This window comes from Taeniopygia guttata, chromosome 7 (genome assembly GCF_048771995.1).
Source record: "Taeniopygia guttata chromosome 7, bTaeGut7.mat, whole genome shotgun sequence".
Lineage (NCBI taxonomy): Eukaryota > Metazoa > Chordata > Aves > Passeriformes > Estrildidae > Taeniopygia > Taeniopygia guttata.
Window position 1 is genome coordinate 12,735,077 of NC_133032.1, and position 27,077 is coordinate 12,762,153.

Consider the following 27,077-nt stretch of genomic DNA (forward strand, 5'->3'; position numbering starts at 1 on the left):
TTAACCTGAACTCGTGGATTCCAGATGTCTCAAACAGAATGTGTTTCTGTAAACCTATAACTTAATTCTTCTGCAAGCCAAGATCTTTCAGTACACTTTACAAAAGATGTTAACTGCTCAGTAGTGGAGATTGCAATGACAGTTCAATGTTAGATAGCAAAGAAAAGCAAGCAGCTTTCCAGCTTTAATGTGAAGGAGAATCCTAATTTGTGTAAGAAGTCTGTGTGTACCTAAGACAGTCACAATGGATACAGATGACAGGCCTGACAGGGATATATGACTTCAGCTGACACATTAGTGCAACAAAGGTTGAGTAAGTGAAGAAAGGTGATTCAAACCAAAATTCTGAAGAACAGCACTTTGAGTCTGTTGAATTTTAATGTTAGTGCAGCTGAGCTAAAAGTAGAGTTATGTGATTGCTCCATCTGGTGCCAGACTTATTTCCTAGCAGCAGTAGCTATTTGCATCATTTGAATTTCTGACTGAACATTCCAGACTATGAATTGTCTATGGCTGAAATAAGAGGGGAAACAGAGCTTTCTTTTGATGACAATGAGAAAAAAGGAGGCTGGCTGGGAATGTATTATGAAGCACATTTCTACAGAGGCTGCAAGTGCATCTATAAACAGTGGCAGGTTGTTAAAAATTTAAAATTAATCCTTTAAACATACCTCAAACTAAAATTATAATGCTTTAAAAAGTAAAGTCTTAAGTAAAACTAATTGTTTTTGCAAGTGTTCTAATATCAAGATGTAAAATTCATAAAGGATATAAAATATGAATAAAATTATCTATTCAAAATTAAGCTATGCAGAAGTGAAGGGAATTACTTAAGTTTCAGTAGTCCTTTTCTTGAATGTTTCTCCAGTTGCTTTGAGTGCTGTAGGATCCAAATCCCAGGCAGTTGTCTAACTGCAATTCTATTTGTATTAAGCAAGAATAGAAGCTGTATCATTTGATCCTTCACTCATTATTTTTGTAGTGCTGAAGCTTTGCTGATCAAAAGAGCTATTCCCATTTAAACTAGCTGGAATAAATCAACATTTCATCTTTTTCTAACCTCAACAGTGATGGATACCAACAAGGATGTCAGGCATATGAAAGGATCAACTTTTGTTAGGAGGAATGAAATAACAGTAAAGGATTGTAATCTAATACCTTTCTTTTTGACTGACTTTAAATAGATCCATTTATCCTTTTGAAGATGCAAAAGTGCCGTTTCCCCTTGAAACATGCTATTGCAATAACTCCCAATGGTTATAATTGGAATTATATGCACAGATTGAGAGGAAAGTAGAGCAGTACACTAATTTTCTCTTGAGTATTGTGATTTCTTGCTCTAATTTTGTTCCAGATATTAAATTCATTTATCTTCTACAAAAAAAGCACCTTTGACTACCCTACATATTCTCTCCTTGCTAATCTGTCTCCCTTGGGCTACATCTAATATTCCAAATTTGGAGTTGATTCAAAAAGCTGACTTAATCTGGATACAGCATTGAGACTGTGTTGATTGTATTGGTACCTATCTATGAAAAATGTGAGACAGGCACTAAAGGCTGTCTTGAGTATTACTTCAGTAGCATAGAGAGATGGTTTGTGCTGTAAATGTGTCACTCCTCTTCCTCTGCTGCCACCACCAGGACTGGGTGTTCTCAGGTTGATGTGGAGGTGATTTGTCACAGCACCACTTTACCCCTTGTCTGAGCAGAATGGGGGTAGTGGTTTAAGAGCTTCAGCTGGCTCACTTCTACCTTTTATGCCAAAGACTGAAGGGAACATTAATTGCCCTGAGACACAAAATGTATAAAGAGGCTGTACCCAAATCCCTTCTCACAGCAACATTCCTGTGCTCTGTATTTCTGAGACAAACCCCTGCCCACACTGATACAGTTTGGTCTTTCAAATACCATATGAAGCAACTGACTGGTTCTGAATGCCAGTTGAACCTTAGTTATGCATTTAATCCGAAAGAGTTATTTTGTGATTTGAATGGGGAATAGAATTTACCTCACTTTCTCAATTTACCTTGAAAAGTACTTGGTCTCCAACCTTCCAGGTTGTTCTGGTTCTTGCCTAACTTAGTGAGATATTTAGTCTCTTAGGGAAGCATTAGATATCTCTTTGTGATCTCAGCAAACCAAGATTCATTACACAGGCAACTGTGTTATATCTGAATTCTGATTTAGTGCCAGAGCCATTTGCAAGAAAACAATTTTCTAAATATTACCAAAAACTATGCAAACTAGTACTGACAGATGGCTGTAAGATAGACATTAAAATGGTCCACTTTAACAGTTTATATTGGATTTGGTTGCTGTTGTTGTGTTTAGATTAATAAAAGGAAAGCAAATGACAAAATTCATGCATTTTGAAATGTAGACAATACTGGTGCATAATTAAATCAGACATACATTATATACTTTATTACTCCATGTCAATCTTTGTTACAGAGTAAAGCCTAGAGTCATACAATCCTACACAAATACCTTGAGCCTATAATAGCAATGTCCTGATGAAACTGTGTCTCTGTTTATCAACCTGCAAAAGTCCACATCGCTGCCTAAAATTCCAGAGTTTTCTTCTGCTTTGTTCTTTCCATTTGCTCTTGAGACTGTCAATGCTCATAATAGCTTATTTTCTGTTACTTTCAGCAGTAGGGCAACTCTCTTCCATTAAATCTGAAAACAAAAATGCATCTCAGAGAAAAAACAGGAAAATTGTGTGTACTGGAATCTAGTGTTCTTCTCAGTGAGATAATAACTCAACAACTATGAACTACAAATTACTGATTTCCAGAATTGTTAATTATGGAAAAATAAGCTGTCTTAATTTCTTATACTGTTACGATTGATTTTAATTATTCATACTCTTATGAGTATAGATAAAAAGCATTACTAGGAAATTAGTCCGATATTCTTAAAATGTTTTGAATTTGAGTTGTTCTCTTAATAAATTAATTCTGCGATGCTTTGTTTCCAAGAAAAATCAGTCAAATAATTATTGTCTAGTTTGGTTTAGAGAAACATTTTTATTTAAGGAAAAATACTCAACAGACAAGAACAGTAGAACTGTATAACTGAAATACCCAAAGTTATAGTGCAGCAATCAGCAAGTGTCTGTCAACAAAGCAGGGGAAAAAAAATTCCCTGTGAGTAACTTTTAGGCTGTAATTTAATATACTTTCCCCAGGTTGACCTACACTTCATGAAAAAGATACCACCTGGAGCTGAAGCATCAAACATCTTAGTTGGTGAACTCGAGTTCCTGGACCGTGCTGTGGTGGCTTTTGTTAGGTTGTCTCCTGCAGTGCTGCTTACAGGACTGGCTGAAGTTCCAATTCCAACCAGGTACAGTTGGGCTGATTTTGCTTCGTGTTTTCCTGAGTACCTTGTGGGGAGACAGGCTGATGGGACCCTCGGCTTTGCCATTTACTGAGTGAGGAATTTGGTTTGCTCTTTTACAAAGACATCTCTCGGCCTGCCACTCCTGCTGTAAATGATGTGTGGGTATATTCAGACACGTGCTAGTTTTGAGTACTTCACAGATGTAGAAATGTAGGTTATAACACACAGTTTATCCTATACAAACTGGTAGTACTCCAGATGAAATATTTCACTAAGGTGAAATATTCAGCTTTGTAGAATATTTCATCTAGAACTGAAACTACTTGTGTGATACTGCATAATTATGTACAGAACTAAAAAAAAAAAATGAAGATGGAATTGAGAAAAGGAAAAAAGCAAAGTGTGTGATTTGGTTGACTAGGGATAGTGAGTGAATGGATGGAGAACATGCTGTAAATATATTCTTCAAAAATATTACTTCTTCAGAAATTTACTTTGCATGGTACAGAATGTGACTTTTAACCATAAATTTGTTTTAGATTAATTTTTTTCCAAGTTGAAACTTCTTCTGATGGAGTACTTTTATTCTGGAAAAAAAAAAAAAAAAAGAGGAATTTAAAAAAAAAAGTCTAAAATAGACATTGTATTCAAGTAGAAGTCGTTGGGATAGATCTGTGGTTACATTGTGTCCTGCTGAGGTTAGTTCAGATCAAAACTCCAAAGCGATTCTCCCATATCTGTGTTCAGTGACTTAAATATTATTGCAGAATCCCCCCCCATCTCTTTAAAATTAATTTATGCATATGTTTGTACACATATTCTGTCTTTCTTTCCCCTTCCCTCTTTTAGTTTCTGTGAAAGTAGAGTTCCAACAGTAGGCAGTAATGTATTCCAGTTTGTGATACTCAGGACACTCACATATGACACCCATGTTATGCTATGAAATGCAATGCTGAGACTCAGATCCTTTCTTCTAACCAGATAAACATTTTCTTTGAGCTGTACTTTGTAGTTACTTTGGATATTACTTTTTTGATGTTTTCTAGTTTTTGCATGTGTATAAGAAACATTGAGGGAGTGAATTTGCTTTGGAAAAAGCTTTTCCTTTTAATTTGCCCCAGATTCCCACAAGAAAAAGAAACACCAAAAGGAAAATAACAGATTTATCGATTTTTGGTCAAAATAAAAATAGCTACAAATTAGGACAATTAAACGTTTCTGCAAAAAATTTGTATGCAAAAAAACCCCCAAAAAACAAACAAACAAACAAAACCAAAACAGCAATACACATCAAAATATTGTCTTTTGTGTCTTTTGCATTTTAGCAAAACTGAGAATTTTAGTTATTTCATTTGAACAAATCCTCTGCCTTTTGTAGAGCTTTACTTGCCTACAGCCTCAAGTAGAGACTATCCAGAGCCATAATGGGAGTAAAAATTATTTAAAAGTTATTTTTATTTGGGTTAATTTAACTTCTCCAATATTGCAGTAATTTATGTAACCATAACCATTTTGTTGAATTAACAAAATTAAATGAATTAATGTGTTCTGTATGTAGATTAGAATTGCATGCATTTATTATGTAAGTTAAGGTTTGTTATGTAAGGTGGTTTTGGTAGCCTCAATCAAGACTGACTGTTAAGCTTATGATATATTTTTGGAAGCTATTTTCACATTCTTTTTCTAAGCAAAGCTTCATGTTTAAATGCATGTGTGAGGATCTTGAAGGAGATTATATATAGTGTTTATCTGAGAGATTCTTCTAGTGCACATTTTAGATAAATAGTTCTGTAATATTTATATTAATTCCAACCATTTATGCTTTACGATTTATCAAATCTGCTTTTAACTTGCAGATTTTTGTTTATTCTTCTTGGACCACTGGGTAAAGGCCAACAATACCATGAGATTGGAAGATCAATCGCAACACTAATGACAGATGAGGTATTTTTATTCATGGTTCAGTTTTGTACTGACTGAAGAGGTGTAATAGGGAATCTCCAATCCTTCAGATGAAATGTGGCTAATCATTCTGGTGATGACAAGAAGTATTCTAGCTCGTTTCATGATCCTGTGACAGCCCAGATTATGCTGCTGTAAGGGGATAACAAAATGAGAAACAATATTCATAAGCAAAGATGTCTTCACCAATAAGGTTCCATTTTACACAGTTGCTCTCCAGTGGATTTAATTTTGTTTAAACTGCAAAATCTCTAGAATATTTAGCATCCATAAGGATCTTTTTCTGTAGCAGCTGGAATTTCTATGAGAACTATATACCCAAAGTTATTTTCAGTTGAAGCTGAGATTGTTTGCTCAGTGGGAACTTTACAAAGTGTGTTCTGTTTCAGAGAAGTGGGGCCATTATTTTAGAGAGAGTTCCTTTTTCCATCTCTCTTTCCTCCCACACACACTTCTTAATTTTTCACAGGTATTCCATGATGTTGCTTACAAAGCAAAGGACCGCAATGACTTGGTGTCTGGAATTGATGAGTTTCTTGATCAGGTTACTGTTCTCCCTCCTGGAGAGTGGGACCCAACAATTCGAATAGAACCACCTAAAAATGTTCCGTCTCAGGTTTGTACAGAGTAAAATTCAGACACTTTTAAGAGTTGTGATGAATTTTTATTATGTAGATTTAAGTCTCATTTATTTAGCATTTAGCAGAGTCACTATGTTTTGCATAGTGCTCTTTTTATTTTGGGTTAATTTTCTCTAGAAGAACCCTTGACTTACAAGCATACAGTATAGCAATGACATTTGGTTAAGTTCAATACTAGTTCTCTCCTGAGTAAATACAGGCAGTTCTATCTAAAGATACTAGATTCAGGGATAAGTGGTCTTCAACATCCTTGATTATTCCAAATAGCCATGCTTTTGTCCTGATAATTTGCTTTTGTCCTAAGCTTATTGCAGGAATTGATCCAGGCTTGTTACTCTGTAAAATGTTTTCTGATACAAGATTTTTCATGATCAGTTGTTTAAATTTCAACTGGTAAGAGAACTCCTTTACAGCTTATGAGGAGGTTATGGTGATGAATTTTAAAATGAAATTTTTATGTTTAAGCTTTTAACTTTCAGAGCCTATTTCGGTACTAAAACCCACGAGAAATATATTTTCCTTCTGGTAGGAGAAGCGCAAGATCCCAGGAGTTCCAAATGGAACTGCAGCCCATGGGGAAGCAGAACATCCTGGGGGACACTCTGGACCAGAACTGCAACGCACTGGAAAGTTAGTGAAAACATATTCAAACTGTTCATAGTGATGGTCAAAGGAATCACAAGGGTCTGGTTCTCTCAGAAGTGTTTTGGTGCATGATTTTTTTCAGGCATTTGTCCTGATTTGCATGTGCCCTGTAGCTGAGGAGGACAACACGTACTCGTTTGCACAGAGCAGGAGAGGGCAAGAGGGTTTGAGTTTTCTCATTGTATTTATTGCAAGCTCCTTTCTCTAATATTTACAAGGCCAGACCTTTCTTAAACTTGATTAATGTTTCTTGGTTTTGCATAGGATGAAGGAGAACTTGGTATAGTGTTGTGCAGCATATTATGAATACTTTCAGCTGTCTTGTAGTTGAAGTTTCTGGGTTGTGCAGCTCTAGCATTTCTTTTTTTACCACAGTAAGCCATGATATGTCCACATGAGGCTGTGGTTACCCTGGTGGCTGCAGTATACAGAATGAAGAATTTTCCCCAAGGAATACTTGTTTTCTCTCATCTAATATGGTGTGGTGTAAGTGCATCAGCTGTCAGTGGCTGTTTTAATGCAGTGTAGTTGTTATATATAGATGTTTCTTTTACTTTGCTGCCTCCTGATATTTAAATATTGTTCCTACCTTTAGCATGAAGCTAAAAATTCAGCTGTAGTGCTGGTGTACACCGGAGCAGGGGAGGTGATGGTCAGTCTGGCTGGAAGTTGTTCACTCACCAGAGAATCTGCCAATTGACAGCTTGAAAGATTGTTTTAATATTTAGGAGGTAGTTGCACTACACCTTCTTTACCTCAGCAGCATCTGATACATTGTGTGCCTGTGAGGAAAAGAGCATTGTGGGGTTATTTACTTTAGCTGTATAGTATTTTGTAAGGGACCGTCTGTTCCTAAATATTTGATTATACTTGACACAGTGTAAATGACTAAAGATGACAGTTCTTGTCCTTGAAAAATGGTAGCGTATATTCATTTTTATCATCAAGTGTATTTAGGAACAGGTTGTCAAATAAAGAATGTGAAGTTCTATATATGAATGTGTGGGCAAATAGGAACTCTCTGATTAAACAAATGTAAAGAATTATTTTATATAATAGGCAGTTTGATTTAGTGCATGGGGACAAGCAACTGTTCACAACTTTGGTGTCTGGATGATTAGTTGAAGAATTTATAAAAGAGACATGGAAATTAATTTGTTTTAAAACCACAATAATTTCATGGTTGAAGTGACAATGACAGGTTTCCTATCAACTTATCTTTTTATGAAGGGTGAAACATAAGAGTATGTATCATTTGATCAAGGACCCATAGCTTCTCTGCAGTGTGGTTGAAGCAATACTGTAGAAGAAAGTTCTGTGTGCTACCTTAATTAATTTGAGCTCTTCTGTGTTTTCTTTAGATTTTTTGGAGGATTAATATTAGATATCAAAAGAAAAGCTCCCTTCTTCTGGAGTGACTTCAGGGATGCTCTCAGTTTGCAGTGTCTGGCATCATTTTTGTTTCTCTACTGTGCTTGCATGTCTCCTGTCATCACATTTGGTGGTCTGCTGGGAGAAGCAACTGAAGGTCGTATAGTATGTGTTAAATCTGAACTTTTAAAACAAACTTATATTCCTAGTTTTGTGGTTAGTATTTCCTTACTGTTGCATGAATCACCTTTATATATTGGTGTTTCAATGTTTAGAAGGCTATGGACTAAGACGTTGCAAAAAGAACCTGTTTGAAAATTTATGGACACTTCTCTCTGTATCACATTCAGAGTGCAATAGAATCGCTGTTCGGAGCATCCATGACTGGAATTGCCTACTCTCTTTTTGGAGGACAGCCTCTCACTATACTTGGCAGCACAGGACCAGTTTTAGTGTTTGAGAAGATCTTATTCAAATTTTGCAAGTAAGTGAAGATCATGATATTCCTCATCCTTCATTTGTTGCTAGGTAAAAGTAGAGACAGCTATCCCAAAGTTGAAATCCTAAGCAATGCACTACAAAATAAATTGTTGTCTTTATCATGTTGCAGAGCCTAAAAATTCTGTGTGAATTCATAACACAGAAAGGTGAATTTTCTTAAATTTTGGGCTTTTGTTGCTTTTCAACTCTCCTCCCTTCTTTTCTTCCCCCTTCCCTCAGCTGTTTTGAAGGGAATGACAGCTTCAGGGTGTTTGTGGGGATTTTTTGTTGTTTTTTGTTTTTTAATTTTATCATTCTCTACTCTTGAGACAATATGTTTAAGGCAGTGGTTTATCTCATCCCTAACTTGAAGGGTGTTGCCTCTCACCAAGAAAGTGCATGCAGTACTTTTTTGATGAGTACCAAGTGTACTCATCAAGAAAGTGGTACCACTTGCAGAAGTGGTACCCTCTTTCAGTAGTCACTAATACAGACCATGCCATTCCATCACCTGGACAGAGAGGGGGTGAAGTGTCATGCCACAAGAGCCACGTTTAGGCTAATGTGCTGTACTTGACATGTCCCTGCCACAGTGTGGGTAAAAATTATGTCTCCATTTGGAAGCTATCATGCTTCTCTGCCATCCAGTCTGCTTTTCTGCCTCGCTGCTGTGACAGGGACTTCTGTACCAGGATCTCCTGCACAACACAAAGTAGGAAACCCTGCTTAGCACTCAAATTTTCTCGCACCTTCAGACAGACCTTTCAGTTTGCTGTGGTAATGTCACACGGTGTGTTTGCAGCTCTATTATCATATGCAGTAAGCTTACAGAATTTTGATTAAAGTTGTTATAGCTACTCTTTCACAGCTTAAAAAGAAATTGACAGGTGTTGGCTGTTCACAAAGCAGGATAAGGAATAAAGAGTGAGTAGACCTTATACACTTTATGTGTGACTACTCTCAAACCTGCTCATGTGATTACTTTAATAGAGATAGAGCTCTTTGTGTCCTGTTAACTGGGGGAAGAGCTCTGGTCAGGAGGTGACTTGATAGGATCTTTTGTTCACATTAAGTATGTAATTCGTGATTCAGACCGTCCGCAAAAAGGAAATTTTGGAACTGCCTTGTCTCCATTTACTGTGTCTGGACAAAAGGTTAAGTGAGTTGTTTTTTTTTTTTTCCCCTTCTTTTTAGAGAGTATGGGCTGTCATACCTTTCTCTGAGAGCCAGCATTGGGCTGTGGACTGCAATCCTGTGCATCATTCTTGTTGCAACTGATGCAAGCTCCCTAGTCTGCTACATTACCCGGTTTACTGAAGAAGCCTTTGCTTCTCTTATCTGCATCATTTTCATTTATGAGGCCTTAGAGAAGCTGTTTCATCTCAGTGAGACGTATCCAATCAACATGCATAATAATCTGGAGCTGCTGACAAAGTACTCGTAAGTAAGATTTCTTCTGTTAAACTTTCAGAGTATTTTTTCCATAGGTTGTTTTCTCTGCAGGGAGCACAGCAAGAAAAGTTTGGTGGAAGCTGCTCAGTCATTATGCTGTCTTATGGAAGTAGTAATTACTGGGGAGATCTGTACAAGAAGGACACACTTACTTAAGATAAATAAAAAATATATTTCCTCCAATATATTTGAAGTTGGGAAAAGCTTCAGCATAATTAACCTGGAAATCCTAGAATTAAAAATAGGACTTAAAGGGACCTTGGTTTTAAGTCTCTATTAATTTTTATTTAATGAGACTTAATTCATGGTCTCTTCCTGTAACCTTGTACTTATGATTTATAATCTTTAAATGGCAACAGGATATTCAGGTAATGTTTGTATGTCTTATTTATCTTGTTTTGTTTTGTGTTTTTCCCAAATTGAAATATTCACCTTTCTAAAAGGTTGTAAGTTGATGTACCTCCTTTATTTTCACCTTTCTGGTATTTAGGTCTGAGCTTAATTTACAAGAGCTGAAGTAGATTTGAAATTGTTACGTGCACCTCAGTAGCTCATAATCAATTTGTTCTTAATACTAAGATTTTTAATCTAGCTCCATTTAAACAGCTTTACTTTATTGTGAAGTTTAAACAGGTACAAATCTACTTGGGGAATAAAAAAAGTTAATTGCTTTTATCAATATTGTTTCATTGAGAAGTAAACCCTTATAGACCTGTTTCTGTGATATGAGAATGAAAATGTTCTAGTAAAGGACAAGATCCTAGTCTGCCCTGAGGCCAGTTAAGCTTGGTCACATCAGTAAATAAAATTTAATTAAAAAGCATTTTCAATGAAAATCCCTCTCCAGAAATGTCTTTATCATTTCACTGAACCCATTTGAACCCTCTGCATGAGCTGGGTGGGGCCCTAAAGCAACTGTGCTTGAACAGTGCCACATCTTCTGTTCACTGGAAAAACAGGAGTGTCTCAACCAAATGTCTCATTTGCATTTTAAGCTGGGAAAAACAGAACACAGCAACAGAGAAAACATTTGAGCTTTGTGTATATTATCACTAGAAAAATAGTTAGCAAATCCCGAATCTGAGGATTTTATACCTTAATACATGGAACAAGTTAGAGAAACTATAGTTCTGCCGTGACATACTCTCGTCATGCTGAAAATGTTATTATTCCTCTCTAATAGTTTAGTCAGTAGACAAAGGAACATTAATTTGAAGAGAAAGCAACAGACATCAAGACCATGCATGCAGTTGAGGTTATATCCTCTTACATAACTTTACTCACCTTCTATGAAGTAGGTATTTTACTCTGAAGATCTTCATATAGCAGAGTCTTTGCAGATTTTTTTTCTTTTCCTTTACCACTGCAAAGTAGTTGTCTCAAAGGGAAAGAAAACATGATGTCCTCCTCTTGTTTTGAAAATCAGATGTTGAAATGCTATACAAAGACAAAAAAAATATTTAGCAAACATTTACCAGGTGCAGCAGAGTTATTGAAATATGTCATGGAAAGCGTGAGCAGAAATAGAAACATGAGTTCCTGGGTAACTGTATTAGTGGTTAGCTGAATCCCATAATATTGCTAGAGATTTGAGAGAAATGAGTTTAACAGTCCTGCTTGTGGGGGTACAGTCATAGTTATGTCTATATTTTGTCAATATAATAGAATCCTTGTGTTAATCAATAAATGTTGTTTGTTTTCGTTAGAGCACCATTCAGTAACCAGAATCCCAGACTGGTTTTTGAAGGGTGGTGTTTTAATGCTGCCTGCTCTTGGTAGCTGAGCAATGAATGTAAAATGTGCAGTACACACAGAGTGGTAAAAGAGAAGCCTTTGTCATGCTCCAGTTACACCTATTGACCTGTACTGGCCTACAGTGTTGTAATACCAGCACAACAGTTTTAGATTTTTCAAACACAACTCCTGAAAGATAAGTGTCTTCCAGATGTTTGGAAGAAAGACTTCACCACTGCCTGGTGTTTTCAAACACATATATCAGAATTATTTAATACCACTGTTATCAAACTTATTTGATATACTATTTTTGTAGTTATTTGAGTTTATTATTTCATACCTATATTTTCAGTTACTCTTTCACTCTGTGTAGATAGTAAAAATAGATTGATTTTTAAACTCTTGTATTAAATCTCACATTTGGCACTTATACATTATATCTTCTATTTGCAGCATGTTCCTGTTTATTATCAATCATGCCTGCAGCAACTGACCCCACTAATAGCAAAATGCCTAGCTGTAGACATAGAGGTCTTATGGGATGGGACTTATTTTTTTTTAGCTTTTAAACAGATTTCTAGAAATGGCAGTGTACTGACAATCAGTGGATGTTGATTATCTTGTAAGAGCATATCTCCTGCTATCCAAGGATCTGAACATAGCAAAAGGCTAATTCCAGCCTCTCCTGTTCTCTCTATTCCTTTCTCTTTCATCTGAGATTTCTTAGTTGTTCAGAACCAGTCCCAAAGATTGGGAGAATTGAAAGATGTGGTCAGTTGCAACAACTCTACATCAGGTGCCCAAATCAGATTTCACAGCAGACTTGATGCAGCCTGAACTCCATGGGCTTGCTGTGCAAATGTGCACATATTAGTGTTACGCTGTCCAGATCCAGTGGCCTTTTGCCCAGAAGGTGAGATGTCACAATTTTCATCCCCATGGGATCATCACAAGACATTTCAAGTACTCTCAGTTTCTGCTCAGATATCTGTACACAACTCAGTTCTGGAAAGATAAGAAACTAAAAGATGGAAAAACATGAAAGTTTACTCAAAATAAAAATCTCTCTTTTGTGTACTTGACGTTGGGAAATACTGATTTTGCAAGGAATTAGCTTTTCCTGCAGCATCTGATTCCAATCCTTCTACTTGTAGCTTAAATGGGTAACAAACTTGGGCTGAAACTGGTCCTGTCCTTAAAGGACCAGCATACTCTGTTACAGAAGCTAATTAGTATCTGCTGTTTTGCTAATTAAAACAGCTGTTTGCATTTTCCTCTTTGGGGATTTTAAAGACAAGTTTTTAATTGTTAGTAAAGCCTTGGCAGGTCTTTAATTAGCCGTGGGTGATCTTCAAAAAGTTGAGCAACTCATTTATCTTTGAATGCTTAACCAAAGCTTATGTAAAACTTTATCTTGGATCTGTAATTTTATGCTAGAAAACTTGGGTTACATTGTAAAATTTCTGTGTTCTCTGTTGCCCACTCAAAAAGTTGATGATAAATTGGTCAGAACACTGAATATATTTGAAATTTTTAATGTATGCTTGTGGCCCAGCTGTCTGCTTTTCTCCCATGGGTTTTCTGAGGATGCTCTGATGTCCACAGGTAGTCTGTCCACATGCCAGTATTGTTCCTTTGCCCTGGTGAAGACATGAGTTTGACCCAGAAAAGTCATTGGCATTCTGTTATTGCTCTCTTTGGAGTACTAGAAAGACAAAGAAAACAGTAATTTTAAATGGTTGGTGATTCAACCAGATTGAAACCATATTTCAAGTAAGAAAGAAAACCCATTCTGTATTTTGGTGGCCTTGAATTCTGTTACAAACAGTCTCTGTTGCAGGAACTTGATGTAAAAGACTGCACTGCATGCCTCTCTTATATTTGAGAGTATAGGAGTCATTACTAATATTTGCCATAATACACCTTAGAAGACAAGGGGAAGAACATTCAGAACAGTTGGGATATTTTTTTTTTTAGTTTTCAGTCAAGCACACCCAAATATTTGAAAATCGACTGAAAGTCCTACTAAAAGATTTCCTAATAATTGCATTTAGCTTTTTACCATTTTAAGTAGAAGATAGGTTTTGAGCTTGTTACTGAATTCTACCTCAAAATGACAAATATATCTTTTTGCATGGTCTAATTAATGTAAAAGTAGACATGATGCACTTTTTACTAATTTTTAAATTTTATTTTTTACTCTGTATTTAAATAAGTGATCTAATTACAGGCAAATCCATTCAGCATTTATATATAACTTTTGCCTAAAACATCATATTTTTGATATGGATGATAAAGAATAAGGCATTTAAGTGATAAATCAAATGAAGGACAAAGATAACCTGATTTTCAGTGTAGTACTGTGCTGTATTTTCTTATTTTTAAGCTGTATTGTTTTGAAGGAACTTGAATAGAGTAGCTACGTTGTTTATTAAATTAAATACACATATTTCTTGATCAGAGTTTTCTTTCCCTTTTCTTTTGTGACCTTTTTATATTTGTCATGCCATTAGCATTTGTAGGTTGGCATAGCAACTCTTATTTCTGCACTCTCTCCTCCTGTTTTTTTCCTACCCTGGTAGCAAATATATCTCCAGTTAGTGAAACCTGTCTGGAACACTGATGCACATCAGTTTTTAAGTGTATATTGAAATGTTATTTTTGCTAGGAAAAGAGAGCCCCATATTGGAGCAGATAAGCCTCCCTTTTTTAAAAGGAAAACAGAATAAATATTGTGGATGAAAGGAATGTGATTTAGAAAGCAATCCAGTATTCTTTAAAATAAAAGAATTTTAAGATAGTTATCTTAGAATACAGAAGTTCAGTTATTTCTCAGGGTGAGGTTGCTTAGATTTTTATCTATCTGTTTGCTATATAAAGAAATTTTATATACCTTTTTGGTTTTTATTAATTATTTTTTCAAAGTGATGAATTCATGTTATTTTAATAATTCTTTACCAGAAGTTACTCAATTATTAACAGATTACATTGAATAATTTTAAAGTGATTTCTTGGCATAGTAATATGCATATTGCAATCTGTCTTGGTATTGACATGCACTTAAGCATTAGGAGTAGAAAATCCCACTCTGATGTAATTAGGGAGCCAAGATCATGTCAATCTCAGCATCATTCCAGGCTATAGAAACTATTGCTTCTAGAAGGCATTGTGAAGATTAGTTTTGTGCATACTGCTGTTTGCACAAGCAAGTTTTAAATCTTCCATTATCAATATAAATTAATCCAAATATATCATTATTGGATGCAAATTAGGTTTGTTTATACCCCGTATCCCTTAAGCTGCAGGTGAAATGAGAAAAGCCAGTGATGAGATGAGCACAGTATTGCTCATTATGGTCCCAGGCATGTAATTGAATTTCAGTTCCTGTAATTATTTCTTTAAGGTTAGATATGAATATAGATTTTCTGTTTCCCTTCTTTATAGTTTTTTTCCTACAGTTAAGTAACTGTGCCATATACTGTGTGTGCTTCCTTAAGAATATCCCTCTTCTTCCCAGAACCATGCAAGTGCCATCACTGAATTTAACTGCTGGTTCCCTTTTGCTTCTTGACAAACTTTGGAATCCAGGCTTTCTTTTTCTTTATTCTATTTTTTCCAGGACTTCTCTGTGCCTGCCCAACTCAGCTGATTGTTTGTCTCTTTCTCCTTCATTTGAACCCAGAGAGTGCCCACCTTGTTTTGTTCTTTCCTACTACTCATCCTCTCCACTTTGGAAATAGATCTCCTAGTTAAGCAATCCCCACAGCATTCAGTTTGTAGTTGAGAGCTGGTCTACACAATGCCTTCAAAATCTAGGAAGGCTTACATAAAATCTGTGGGTGTTTTTTTTACAGTACTTTTATGTGTATTGATGCACTGCACCTGCATAGTTGAAACTCAAGCTGACCGTATAGCACTGCAATGTATTGCAGTAATTATGTCGGTACCAGCATTATACTGAACCTCTTCTCCTCAAGTGTATGCGCTCTTAACTTTGGAAGCAGGGTGAAGTGACATCCTAGAAATATTTCACAGTGAAAGCTTTTGGATGAATTGTCAATATCCCCTATAGTTGCACTGCTTTTCTGCACAGGAGCTTCTGTCTATGGCATTTACATACCATAGTGCTGCTGCAAATGCACGGACTGCATACTGCACTGGATAGCTAATAAAACCCAACCTTTGAGGTTAATAAAGCTACAATATGATTATAAATCTGTTTTCTAGACTTTCCCCTTGAAAAAAAAATATTTCCTGATGTGCTATCCAAAAGAACATGATTCTTTGAGATTTCTTCAGGCTAACATCAGTTCCCTTTCTCAGATTTATATTTGTTTCTCTCTCCGTGAAACTATTGTACTGCCGAGTGCATTGTTTAGGGCTTTTCTATTTTCCTCCTGAACTTAAGCAACTAAACTATACAGACTTGTAACCTGAGAGAATATATTTGGATGCCTACTGATGTTCGTGACTGTCAGAGATGGGCCACATAACAGTGGTCATAATTCAGGATGGCAGATCTCATAAATAAATGAAGAAAAAAACCTTGTCTTGCTATGACAGCTGTGCTGTGAAAGAGTTTCATGATACTGAGAATAGAACTTAACTGACAAGTTCATTTTCCATCACTATTAATTATTTTGTTTCCAGTCTTTTCTCCACTAAGCTTTGATTTAGTTGTTATGAAGGTTGGCACAAGAAGGAATATATGGTAAATAAAATGCCAGGCTATTGTATGCAGGTATTGTAGGTATGAGAAATCAGAGAAGATATCATTTTATGATACTGTTGTTATCCTCTTCCCATAGAAGTTGTTAGACAAACAGAAGGATTCTGTGAATGCCCATAATTCCTATGAAAATGGTGTTATTTGGAGAAAGCCTAAACATGCATAGCATAGTGCTATTAATATACTTCAGCCTTGTAAAGGCAACGTAAAGAATACCTACACATATACCTTACTTTAAAAACAAACCTAGTGATGTTGTCTTCCATTTCATACTTCATCTTCCTCTGTCTCTGTTATGTGATCAGTGCACAGCACGCTCAGAGCGTCCTCTGTGCTAGGGGAAAACCTTCCTACTCATACTACCAAATATGTGCTCTGATATTCAGTGAGACATATTGTTTAAACAAGCACATTTTGCAACTTATTTGTCATACTTGCCTGCAGTTTCTGAAGTATTATAAATATTCATATTGAGCAAATCTCATTCTCAGGGTATCTTAAGTGAGCCAGAAAGGCATTTTTCGCTTCTAGGAAGGGGAAATGGTATATTGACTAATCAGGAAGAAGCTGCAGTTGCATCTTTTATAGCTCATATCCTTATCTAGTATAAATAAGTTGAGCTTACCATATGTAAATGCTGGAAAAATAAGAGATCCAAACCAGTGCCTGTTGACTTTTATAAAATCATCAATACTAAGTGCCTCCTAGTCTTGAAAACCTGCTACTGAAAAATGGCAACTGCCGAGGGATGAATGGCCATGGGGCTTTCAAAGGGAGCTGCACCATTTAAGTGTGGTTTATTTACTCACAAAAACACTGTCTGAGGCTCTCTTTTGAAGCTGGACTGCCACCATGCTACATTAAAGTCTGTGTGGGGAGCAGAGCATGCATCACAGAGTAAAGTGAAGAAAATTGTGAAGAAGCAAGCTGAAGAATCAGGGGTAAGAGGTGGATATTGTAAGGATTGGAAGGACTAGACTGAGCTTAATTTGAATTGAATAAATAAACGTAGGTAATAATTTTCTTGTTTTGCAGTTAACAGAAAATTACAGTCAGGATGAAAATGCTTTTAGTACAGAACCTTTTACCTGATTAGTTGTTGAACAGCCATGGTATTTATGTTTTATTGCTAATCTAAAAAGGAGGGGGAAAATATTCCACTACTTGACATAAAAAGTGACAGGTTTTTAGTTTGCTAGCTAATATTCCCTTTCCCATAGTCCAGAGAAAGAGGGATCATACAGACAGTCTTTTTGGTGCTATTAAGGATAGTGATAACTGTTCCTTTTGTGGAACAAAGATCACTACTAGTTTTCTGAGATTTCATGAAGCTGCTGTCAGACCCTAGCTTTGCTCTCTGAAAACAGGACAAGTTGTAGATGTTGCATGCAGTGAAGTTAGGATGGCTGCCTCTAATTAATGAAAAAAAATTGAGACTTACAAACCAAAGCCTAAAACGGCTAAGAAATTGTGGGGAGCTAGGGGAGACAAAGAAGGGAAGTGGGGCGTGACCTTAAACTGCCTATACTGTTATAGCTGAATTGGTGCTGAAGATTTAGCTGAAATTTTGATCCTCCTATAAAAGGGAGAGATGCAGGCTACAGCGGATACCCATCTGTGATAGTCCTAATTTTTTTTATTTCTAATATACCATTATTCTCCATTCCCATTTGCCAGAGATTTCTTGAGCACTTTGCAAGGTGTATAGGCAATAAAGACTCCTTGCTCTGGTTATTGTTTCTAGCTAGCAAGTTCAGGTTATTCTTTGTTGCATTCTCTTTTTGTCAGCTCTAATCTTACAAAAGTTCTGAGTTGTCTGAGTACTATCTTGTCTGAAATGGTTTATTTATCTACCTCAGAAGTATAATCCACTTTTTATTAGGTTGTATTAGATTTTTAAATACCCTAAAAAAAAAACCAAACCCCACAGATATCTGCCTAGATGCAAAATATGGACATATTAAATGCAGGTAGGGACCTGTGACTGGGTATCTAGTGTCATTTTAGATCTCTCAGCCTCCAGCTGCTTTGCACAGGTATAAGTCAACAAAGATCCTCTCATATGTGCCAACTCATCATGGAGGTTACAGATACCATGGAGTGTACAGCCACCTATGCTTAAACATCAATTGCTACCAGGAGATCAGAATATCTTGCCATATCCAAAAGTATAAAGATGAAAAATTATTTATTTCTGGCATCAATGTGATGAAATGGATGTGTTGAGATTGGCAGCAAAGATTCCCCCCCGCATAGTGACACCTATGCATTTGCTACCACAACCAGTGCCAGATTCTTCCCTGTCTTTATTCTAGCCACGATGAAAGAGAATCGAAAGAATCCTTCTGAATCTTTTAGTATCAGGAAGATGATTGCTGACTCATCACTCAAAGACACAAGAGTACATTGCTAAGTTGGTACTGTGTTTAAAGATGAATATGTTGCTTAGAAAGGACAGGTCTTTGTATAGTCTATTACTCATTTGGTAATAGCATAAACTCCACACAGACCCCTTGTTGTGGGCAAGTGCTCAGCGCTTGAAACAACTTTACCAGAATGTAAGAGCATTTGAACCCCCAAGAGGAAATAATTTTTTGCTTATTCCAGCATTTTGAGTAATATTTTATCAGGAAAATAGAAGGATGTGTTAGTGTTAACTATTCAGCGTATTTTGCTTTTTCTGGCAAAACTACTCAAAGTAAAAATGGCAATGAAAGGGACTAAAGTACTGAAAAGATTAAAGTAGGAAGCATTATTTCATTAATGTGTGATTTTCCTTGAAGGTCAGTTACTTTGGGAAATAGTTATCATTGAAGCAATTAAATCTGTTATGAAACAACACATTTTGGTAGATAATGTTTTTATGTTTTGGCACTGAATGGTACCTTCATTTGTATTTTCTGGGATGGACGGGGAGTGTTTTGCTATCTCACAGTTCTATAATGTTAAGCAATTAATGGGATGCTAGAAGACAGTAATACCGTGGTATAATCTCACATCAGAATGTCAGTGTTGCCAAAACACATGCAGTATTGAAAGTAATGCAATGTTGTATATATCAAAACACTGAGATCATTGCTTGAATGGTCTTCTGAGTAGAAACAGGATCTGATCTCTGCAGTTAGGGCCTAGCTCTGCCCTCATTCAGTGACAGAAGCACTGTGCTGGGCGATTTTGGTCTTCGTGGGTGTAGTTTGCACAAGTCACTTATTTGCTGATGATCAGTCTGCCATTGCTAAATGCCTGTGAAACTTGGTAAAGACCAGACTGGAATGCTGTGCAGGAGGAAAGTGATGTTGCTATGGAAATAAAAAGGTGGTCTCATCTGAAGGTGATTTACCTGAGGTGTATTAAACTATAGCTTCAAGTGTCACGTTTCGGAGGAAACAGAAATTTTGGCTACTCTAACCTTTAAATGTAATTTTGCAGTTTGCAGCAAGTGTAGCTGTACCATGTAGTGCTGGCGACAGGCACAGTGTCCCCTTCTAGTGAGGAAGTGACTGAGTGAGCAGCCCATGCCGCCCTGGCCTGCTGTAATCAAACCCCGGCGGGCCACGGCCCGGCCAGCCTGCGATCGGCGATGGACACCAGGGCCAGGGAGCTCCTGTGCTCCCAGAAAACAGCAGTAACCTGACACAGCCACCTCTGCATTGCTGCATGAACATCCAATACTCCCTTGCAATACGTGATGCAGCCCTACTGTTCGCTGGCTTTATTCTGCTGCTGTAGCTCACTGGTAGTCATGTGCTTCGTTTACCCCATTTTGTAGTAGTTGGAACTATGCATTGAACACACATTCATTCTGCACTTAGGGCCTGATCCAAAGCATATTAAATATGTTTGAAAGATCCAGTCAAGGACTTTTGGCTCAGGCCCTCTACTTCTCTGAATGCAGTTGCTTTATTTTATTTTTTGTTTTTGTTCATGGGCTGTGAGGGTTTTATCTTTCTTTTGGAAAGAGCTGCATTTAAAATAAGCAAGGAATTGCACAAAGACAACCTGCATCTTTTCCTCTCTATGTATTAAATGCAGCTGTTGTCACATGTATAGTATTGTAATTGAAATAGAATGCCAGTGTTGTGTCCTCATGGTGTACATGGTAGAATTTCATACATAGAAAATCATACAAATCTAGATTAGTATTATAATTTTGTGGAAAGATAAACAGTCACATAGAAAATAGATGGCATAGGTAAGTGAATAAACTGATATTCTGCTACAGCTGTAATGCAATTTATGCTCAGTGGCTTTGCACGCGATAGTCAGATGTTATCCTGTCCCCAGCTACTCCTGAAAACTTTATCAGAGAGTACACAATTTATTTAAATTCATCATAAGCATGTTAAAATATTAGCAGACTAGATGGTGCTATAGATTATTAAAGTAAGATTAATTTAAAGAGAATTGCAAAGTGCACTTGACATCTTGGATCCTACGGAGTATCCTGGATGTTTTGAAGGCTTTGTCAAAGAAAAAGCCTCCCACAGTTGCTTCAGAGGCTTTAAAGACTTAATTTTGATTTTGAATTACTTATTTTTAAATTACTTATTGTCCTCCTACACTGCCTCGTCACATTTTGTGTGTTAAAATACAAAATTTGAAATGAAAAGTGTGCTTTTACAGCAGCTGTGGGAAAAGGAAAAACAAGGGACGCAGAGTTCAGAGAGCCTTTGGTGCTGGTGATCCTGACATTCAGAGCCCTGACAGCTGACTGGGTAGTTAGGCAATTTTGCACGCAAAGGCACTTCTGCATCTAGGAAAGAAAGAGGATACAGGGAGTTTGTTATTTGAGAAATGGATCAGCCTGGAACTGTACATAGCATCTAATGTCCATGGAGAGAAGTGTTACGTGTAAGAGGGTGGAACAGCACCAGCATATTCTCAGTGTTACAAACTGTGCTCAGAAGTATCAATAGCTGAGGGAGAAAACAGGTGGTAAAACTGAATGTGATCATTGGTTTGAATATGTCACGTTACGTACTATATATGCATATGCACCTCACAGCAAATGATACTCCAGTAATAGCACTAGCTACTGAACTACAAACTGCTTCAAAGCATGCATTTACTGAACTCATTTAACTAAAATTATCTGTCAATGTAGAGCATAATTACAATGTATCATTAAATCTGATAATTGGGATTTTCGTCTGATATATCTTTTATTATTAAGGAAAAAAATTTATTTATTTTCAGATGCAATTGTGTGGAACCAGAACATCCTAGCAATAAAACCTTACAGTACTGGCAGGACTACAATATATCTGCATCTGATGTGCCATGGGGGAACCTAACTGTGTCAGTAAGTAAATTTTGGAGCTTAATAAATAAAGGCATAGGCATAAATAATTTTGTCCATCTTACTGCAACAAATATGTTAAAAAATACACTTTTTCCTGCTCATATTTGTTCAAATAAATAATAAAAGATCCTTACCAAAAATTAACATGAACTTTGTGCATTATCTCTTTTTGAAAGCTTTTTGCAGCAAGTGTGTGCATTTTATGCCCTGCTTTGGAACCTTCTTGACACATTAGCACAAGAGCTTGGCTGAGATTAAGTCAAACATGTCAAATGACAATGAATTTGTCCTAAATTCTGCCAGATGGCTAAACCAAAGTTCCCTTGTGTAGAAAGAATCAGAAGCATTTATTTTCCCTAAAATACTCTTGCAATAGTTCAGGCTATAAAAAAGAGGATGGGGAGAAATTTTGTAACATTTTCTCTTCAGTGACCACTTTTTTCTCACACAAGTTCTGTAATTTCTTTTCCCAGGGGAGGAAGGGGATAAAGCTACAGTTTAGTGGGGCTTGCATGAATATGTAACAAGTTTCTTAACAGTACACTTTTCTATGTTTAAAGGATTCATATAATTCAAGTTTGCCTTCAAAGTGACATTTACAACTTCATTAAAATGTTGTCTTGAGATTGGGCCACCGCTTTTTCTCGTAAATGGATAATTTCAGTACACAGTCAAAGAGAATTGAGTGCGAAAGACACCAGACTGAAGAGATAACTGAATTACCCAAATTGTAGGCATAATCAAATTGAACATTTAAAAGCCAATCCAGTGGACTGTCTCCAGAAGATACTATATTTTTTTTTTTTTCAAAGGCAGGAATGCAGAAGAGCTCATGTTAAGTAAGAGCTGTCTTCCATGGCTGCTCTGTCTTGCTTCTATGCCTTCCTCTGAGCAGGGACTGCTCCTCAACTCTGTTGGTGTGGCAACAGCAGAAAGAAAGTTGGGAACTGCTGGCCTGAGGGATTCCAGCAGTCCAGAATGAATATTCTCAAAATTGCAGCACACTCTAAGAGCATCTGTGCAGGAGCAGACTCCTCCTCTCACTTTCTCAGATCTCTGACAGTGTTTTTCAGAGTACATTTGCAGCTGAGGAGATTTAAAATAACAGATTTTGTTTTAACTATAAATGTAAAAGACTGGCTGTATTATATAAAACCCTTAAAAACTTCTGTGAAAGCTTATTACCAAAACTTGAGTTTACATAGGTAGCATTATAACTGACCAACTTTTCCCATGAGTCCCTAGAGTTGTCAAAGAAATAACTGATTTTTTTTTTTCATACTTTTATGTCTTTGTTTCTTGCAAGCATCATCAAGAAACTTCTGTTCTAGAGAACTACAGGAAGAGATGAGACATTGCTGTCTGTAAATATTTGGTCAAGACTCACCCCATTATGTCTCTTTTACTGCTCATATCTTCATATATTTCTTGTGTCTAGTTGAAATGTTTCAAGTCTCTGAAGATCTGGATTCTCATTCTCTCTTAAAACCCAGTGATTATTTTTTACTATCAAGACAAACCAAGTGTGAGCAAAGGACATTGGACCAAGTATGAAGAGGATTTTGGACAAGTGTGAAGAGGATTTTGATGGTGACAAAATCCTCTTCAAGAGGCATATGATGAACTTCATCCCAAGTTTACTGCTATAGCAGTATAAAAAACCTTGCACTCCTTTGTCTCACAGTCATCAAATAGCAATTGTGTTTTTTTCCAAGGCAATCTCTTTTCTAAGCCGAAGTTTCCCATAACAGGATAATTGTGCAGCGAGTGTGATGAGCCAATGACACACTTGATTTAATACAAAAAGATTCTGATCTGGCAGGATATTTCTGCCTGAAATCCCTGATTCTGGATGCTGCATTACATTTTTCTTAGTAAGTGTGGAGGGATTGGGAAGAAGGAAAGGATTGTGAGTCCAGAGCTGGTAGCTCACATTTCTGGAGTTACTCTTCATGATTTTAGACAACTAAGGATAGTAATGGAGAAATACTGAAAATACTTTCTACTGCATCTGCATATTGATAATAAATTATATTAAATATAATGTATGGTAAAGATTTAGGGTTTTCGTGCATTTTATCATATCTTTTTGTAAGAGAGAGACAATTTGCAGGATGTGCTGCCCCCGTGCGGTATTAAATGTATGTGGCTCCTTTTAGGCCAATGCCTCATGTCCTGAATAGCTCTTTTCCAATTGCTGTGAAGAGAAAACAAAAAAGCAGTTCTTGAAAACGCAACAGGAGCAGACTTTGTGCCTTTTGAACTTTGCTTTCCACACTTGGGGAGTGTTAGTAAGTGTAAATCTGTATTTGTACACAGAAAATAAATCAGTATATTTGCTGAGTTTGAAAATACCCTGTTTTTGTTAACGACTTTATTTATGGTATGTCTTAGCGATGTCATCATTTAATATGGCTAAAAAAGAGATTCCTTTGGGAATTTTCCATGCAGACTATATACACACATAGTGAGTTTTAAGTTTTAACAGAATAAATATCTAGAAATTGTTTTACTATTTCTAGTAATACAGTTTAGGAAAGAAATTGGAAAGAAAATGTTAGTCTAAGCATGGAAAATTTTTAGAACAATACTATTTTTTCTGTCCCTGATAGGAATGTAAAAAGTTTCACGGTGAGTTTGTTGGGCGAGCCTGTGGTCATCATGGCCCCTACGTTCCAGATGTCCTCTTCTGGTCTGTCATCTTGTTCTTCTCTACAGTAACGCTCTCATCCACTCTGAAACAGTTCAAAACCAGCCGATACTTCCCAACAAAGGTGTGTGCCCCTATTTCAATTCAAAAGTTGTCATTGGTCATGTCTAAGCACGAATTCCATCTGCATTACAAATTCAGTTAACTGCTGGGGAAATAGACAGGGCATCTTTCCTCTGTTAGAAACTTCTATCAGAATAAGCATGGTTTTAGCTGTAAGCTGTACTAAAACCGTGAAGGAAAATGAATGTTTTAGGTAAAATTGTAATTTCTCTCAATAATTGTAGGTACGCTCTGTTGTCAGCGATTTTGCTGTCTTTCTCACTATTTTGTCCATGGTTTTAATTGACTATGCCATTGGAATTCCATCACCAAAACTTCAGGTTCCAAATGCTTTTAAGGTAAGTTGTTGATAAATTGCACTGCTTTATTATTTTGCAAAGTAATCTACTATGATGGGTTTATAATTGTTTATTTTCATCATCCTTAGGGAGTAGTGATAGTGTTTTAAAATTTTTGTGTTCACAAGGTATTATGCAACCTCTCTGATTTATGTATCATGTAAGTGAACCTCTCCCCTCAGGCCCTTTCATGCTTCCTAATGTTATCTCTGCAGAAATTAACAGGGCTCAAATCACCCAAATCCCAGACTACTGTAATGTTATGGGGCTTCTTCCAAATTTTAGGTTTACTGTATCAAGTACAACCAAGTCTGTAATAATGCAGATGATTTTATTATATGTAATTTCTTGATTTGGCATCAGAGGAAGTCTATATATAGAGGAAGTGCTCTGTATAGGTTGGTTTTAAAGGAAGTCATATGCTAATAATGTTTTGTATGTATTCTTGTGAAATTGAAATGTCAATAATCCTTACAGTTCTGACTGGCCATGCATTACTGTTTTTATAGCCCACCAGAGATGATCGTGGCTGGTTTATTACTCCTTTGGGGCCTAATCCTTGGTGGACAGTGATAGCTGCTATAATTCCAGCCCTGCTTTGTACTATCCTTATCTTTATGGACCAGCAGATCACAGCTGTCATTATCAATAGAAAAGAACACAAACTAAAGGTATGTGGTCAAAATTTATACTTTCATTGTTGTTTTCTGCTTCAGATTATGTAATGTGTATCCAACTACTTTAGTATGCTAGTTTGTTATATATTATATAGAACCCCTTTAAATTTTTATGCTTTTTAATTTGTTGGTCTGTGTGGTACCTGTGCCCTGTGTCAGTGATCCACTGCCTTACAGAAGACTTTATGAATGTTATTTGGGATACAGATCCTGAGTTAAGAAAGTGCTGCCTCCTGTGCTTTAGTAGAAGTAGGATTCATTCACTTAAAAAAATGCCTTCAAGTTGATAATCTCCTTAAATACCACAATATTAATTGTCTCTTCAGGTATTGGCAGTGTTGTTCTACTGGATTGGATTTTTAAAAACTATTCAGGGGTTATTTTGTAATATAAGATTTTTTCCCTCTCTTCATCCTGCTCTCTGTGGTTCTACCCATCCTTTTATTTAATGCCCTTCCTATGTTAAAGAAGGGAGAAGAATAAAACTGAGCCTTAGAGGCACAATGGGTTCTTAAAACAACATAGGACAACTTCCTGCTCTGTTCTCTAACACTTTAGTTGCCTACAGATGGAGAGAGAAAAAGGGACATCACCCCTCTGAAAAACTGTTGGGCAAAATCTAGCAGCAGGTTTCTGTACATGTATATGCAGCAAGCTTAGGCTTTTTTTTGACATACTTTTAATAAGCAGCAATCCAATCCCAAGTTGCTTTAGCAAATGCATTTGCAACCTTCACTTTGCATTGCCTCCTCTTGGATGATTGTGACATTTGATATGTTCTTTTTTTGCCCTCTTTGTCAGCCTGGCTCTTCATGTCAATCCATAGCATTGCATGTGGTTAACTTGACAGATGCAGGAATTTGCTGCCAAGCTTTGGAATGTGTTTTTTCAGCACTGGCATCTGGGAGTCAGATGGTCCTCCTGGCTGCCCCCTTGTCTTGCTGCGTTTTAGTTTTGCTGGGGTCTGGTGTAGCATCACCTGTTGCTATGCTTCCTTTTCTTCCCATATGTCAGGTTCCTCAGATCATGTATGAATGTGAGGAAATGCTCTCGGATTCTGTATGCATTAGCAGATACATTCCTCATAAATGTGTCAGAAGGTAAAAAAAGGTGTCTCTGTTAGGATTTAGAATTAAACTCTTTTCTTTGAGTGCATTGTGCCTGTAACTAATATCTGTGTTTGACACATCTCTGAGTTTGTCAAGATGTGTCTTGGAGATAAGACTCATAAGCACTTTTGGGGAGTGAGGGAAGGTTGCTAGAGTTGATTCTCTTCATTTTCTTTACTTTTCCCCCTTTTTAAATAATGTAAGCAAATAAGATGGCATTTTCATTTTGATATGTGGCTTACATTTTCATAAACCCAGACGCTTCCCATTTTAGAAGTAAAAGTTGTCTTCATAAAGAAATGATTTGTTTGCTTCCAACTCATTTTCCCCTCTTTTTTTATACTTCCCATAGCAAATTCTGGATAGTGCACATTTCAGCTTTTGGCAGTCTCTGTAGCAAACCCTTCCAAGTTTAGTTTAGTTACTTTTTTTATGTCAAAAGGCATTTGCATGGGTTTTCAGGCAAAATTATGGTTCAACATATTCACATTGTTTGCATGAACATCGCTGTTTCATC

At 36.6% G+C, this 27,077-nt stretch overlaps 2 protein-coding genes across 22 annotated transcripts in view; one reads left to right on the forward strand and one right to left on the reverse strand.

The window, feature by feature from the left end:
• SLC4A10 (solute carrier family 4 member 10) overlaps window positions 1-27,077 on the forward strand; it is a 184,200-nt gene that overhangs the window by 140,058 nt on the left and 17,065 nt on the right. For all 20 annotated transcript variants that reach the window (XM_072932145.1, XM_072932147.1, XM_030278354.4 and 17 more), the window contains 11 exons: window positions 3,193-3,350; window positions 5,204-5,291; window positions 5,779-5,925; window positions 6,480-6,580; window positions 7,957-8,131; window positions 8,317-8,450; window positions 9,641-9,886; window positions 21,558-21,663; window positions 24,276-24,437; window positions 24,661-24,774; window positions 25,284-25,445. In XM_072932145.1, coding sequence (XP_072788246.1) covers window positions 3,193-3,350; window positions 5,204-5,291; window positions 5,779-5,925; window positions 6,480-6,580; window positions 7,957-8,131; window positions 8,317-8,450; window positions 9,641-9,886; window positions 21,558-21,663; window positions 24,276-24,437; window positions 24,661-24,774; window positions 25,284-25,445 — 1,593 coding nt within the window. The remainder of the gene's footprint in view (window positions 1-3,192; window positions 3,351-5,203; window positions 5,292-5,778; window positions 5,926-6,479; window positions 6,581-7,956; window positions 8,132-8,316; window positions 8,451-9,640; window positions 9,887-21,557; window positions 21,664-24,275; window positions 24,438-24,660; window positions 24,775-25,283; window positions 25,446-27,077) is intronic.
• The window catches only part of DPP4 (dipeptidyl peptidase 4), an 82,876-nt gene continuing 59,214 nt past the window's right edge, over window positions 3,416-27,077 (reverse strand). Inside the window, exons 26-27 of one of the 2 annotated variants that reach the window (XR_012056961.1) lie at window positions 11,183-11,335; window positions 3,416-3,934 (exon numbers count right to left, since the gene is read on the reverse strand). The gene's annotated coding sequence lies outside the window, so the exon portion shown is untranslated. Of the gene's footprint in view, window positions 3,935-4,493; window positions 5,442-11,182; window positions 11,336-27,077 lie in introns of those variants that run through there. The other variant, XR_012056960.1, reaches the window with a different exon arrangement.